Below are 2,120 nucleotides of genomic sequence, written 5' to 3'. Positions count from 1 at the left end.
ACCTTTTGGTCCCACTTTTAAGGATAATGTACAACTTCCGAATGAGAGCCGTCGCAATCAGCGGAGACATAGCGGAGATGTTCCACCGCACATCTGTAAGACAAGAGGATGCTTGCGCCCAACGTTTCCTTTGGTGCAACGAGTCAGGCACTGCCGATGTTTACCAACTCAACGTGCTAACATTTGGTGCAGCTTGCTCGCCCTGCATAGCACATTATGTGCGTGACAGAGGAATTCGAGTCAGCGGCACGAGCTATCACCAAATTTCACTATGTCGATGACTATATTGATTCGTGCGACACTCCACAACAAGCTATCATATTAGCTAAGGAAGTTAAGAAGGTACATTCCAGAGGTGGCTTTCACATCCATAAGTGGTGCTCGAACCACAAAGAAGTGGTTGCCGATCTAAACGGGTGTGCAGAACAAGAAGAGAAGGAGTTCTACAATAACGAAGAAATTCATTCCTTCGAAATAATTTTAGACATGCAATGGAGCCCAAGTCAAGATGCGTTTACGTATGCTCTCCGCTTTGATCGTTTAAAGCGAAATATTTTCAAGAAGAACATAGTACCTACCAAGAGAGAAGTCCTACAAGTCCTGATGTCTGTCTTTGATCCCATGGGATTTGTATCGTGTATTATGATGTATTTCAAGATCCTGCTGCAAAATATTTGGCGCACGAAAATGGGCTGGGACGACGAACTACCGCCGGAGCTATACAATCAGTGGAACTTATGGCTGTCATATCTGCCATTGATTTCACAGGTCCCCATACCAAGACTCTACTTTGAAAACGGAACCCCTGAGGATTGCAGCACCCAGCTGCATATATTTTTTGATGCAGGGGAAGAAGCTTATGCAGCCTTAGCGAACTTCCGTATCCAATTCCAAGGCATAATAACTGTTTGTCTCGTTTCAGCCAAATCCAAAGTAGCCCCAGTACGGCCACTCTCTATACCAAGAATGGAGCTACAATCGTCACTGACAGGTGCACGTTTATTTCGAGATATAAAAGCCCAGCATGACATCAAGTTCACGGAGACACATTTGTGGACTGATTCGTCCGTTCTGGCCTGGTTAAATGGCGATCCACGCAACTACCAGCAGTTCGTTATGTTTCGTGTCGCAGAAATTTCGGAGCTCCCGGACGTCAACCACAGGAGATGGGTTCCTAGCAAGCACAACATAGCGGACGTCGCTACGTCGTGGACCCGAGGCGTATGAGCGATGGTTTGCAGGACCGGAATTTCTGAGGCTACCAGCGGAAACTTGGCCCATCACAGAATCAACTCATTCAACAACAGAAGAACTGCGACCGCGATTTCTATATATACGACAGGCCACAATAAGACCAAACTACGAAGCCTTTTCAAAATGGATTACGCTGTCGAGAGCCGTTGCCTATTTGTTCCTATTTAAGGAACAGCTGACCAGCCAAAGCCGCAAGCAGTCAAAGCCCACTCGCATTTCGGTATTTTATAGGCTCTGTAACAAACTGATTATTTAGGTCTGCTCGCTACGAGATTCGTGCGGCTAGCTCAGTAAGGTTGTGTGTTCGTCCCACCAAATTTATATAAACGTGACCGCCCAGTAGATCAGTGAGAAAGCACAGAATTCTCGGGTTCTTAGTGGTTTTATTGCGGGTGTGGTAGTACAGTGTTTTTGTAGGCTCGGCTGGTCTTGTTGTTGCCACTATTGGCCTTCGGTGACTCCTGGTCGCCCTGATGACTCGGTGCTCTCCTCGTCGAATTAACGTTCAGGCTCTGTAGCTCCCTCGACGATCCTTAAAACTCCCTGAAGACGCTGAAGCTCCCTGAAGACGCTTGGCGTTGCCCGTCACTGATGCGGGGGATCGACGACTACTCGTAGTGCCCCAGACTCGCCAGGAGATCAGCTGCGCGGGTTTAGGGAAGCGTCACCGTTCTCAGACTAGGGTGAACGGATGCCGCGATCTCAAGGAATCTCTCCTGTCGATGCCACCACCTGTCCCTTGCTCCGTCCCGGATGGTCCCACTAGTGTTTCACTCAGATCGCCCAAGTTACGCATGGACACTGCCGAGCGTTTCACTTCGCTTCTACGCCTAGTGCAGACGAACGTTCCGCCCTAGCTTCACCCT

General features: G+C 48.6%; 1 protein-coding gene across 1 annotated transcript; it reads left to right on the top strand.

The window, feature by feature from the left end:
• The first annotated feature begins 216 nt into the window (after window positions 1-216).
• Window positions 217-1,227, top strand: LOC138912143 (uncharacterized). The gene has a single exon (XM_070212003.1). It carries the CDS (start codon window positions 217-219, stop codon window positions 1,225-1,227), a length of 1,011 nt encoding a protein of 336 aa, XP_070068104.1.
• Window positions 1,228-2,120: the final 893 nt, after the last annotated feature.

This window comes from Drosophila takahashii, chromosome 2R, assembly GCF_030179915.1.
Source record: "Drosophila takahashii strain IR98-3 E-12201 chromosome 2R, DtakHiC1v2, whole genome shotgun sequence".
NCBI classification, from domain to species: domain Eukaryota; kingdom Metazoa; phylum Arthropoda; class Insecta; order Diptera; family Drosophilidae; genus Drosophila; species Drosophila takahashii.
This window is presented reverse-complemented; position numbering and strand designations above follow the sequence as displayed.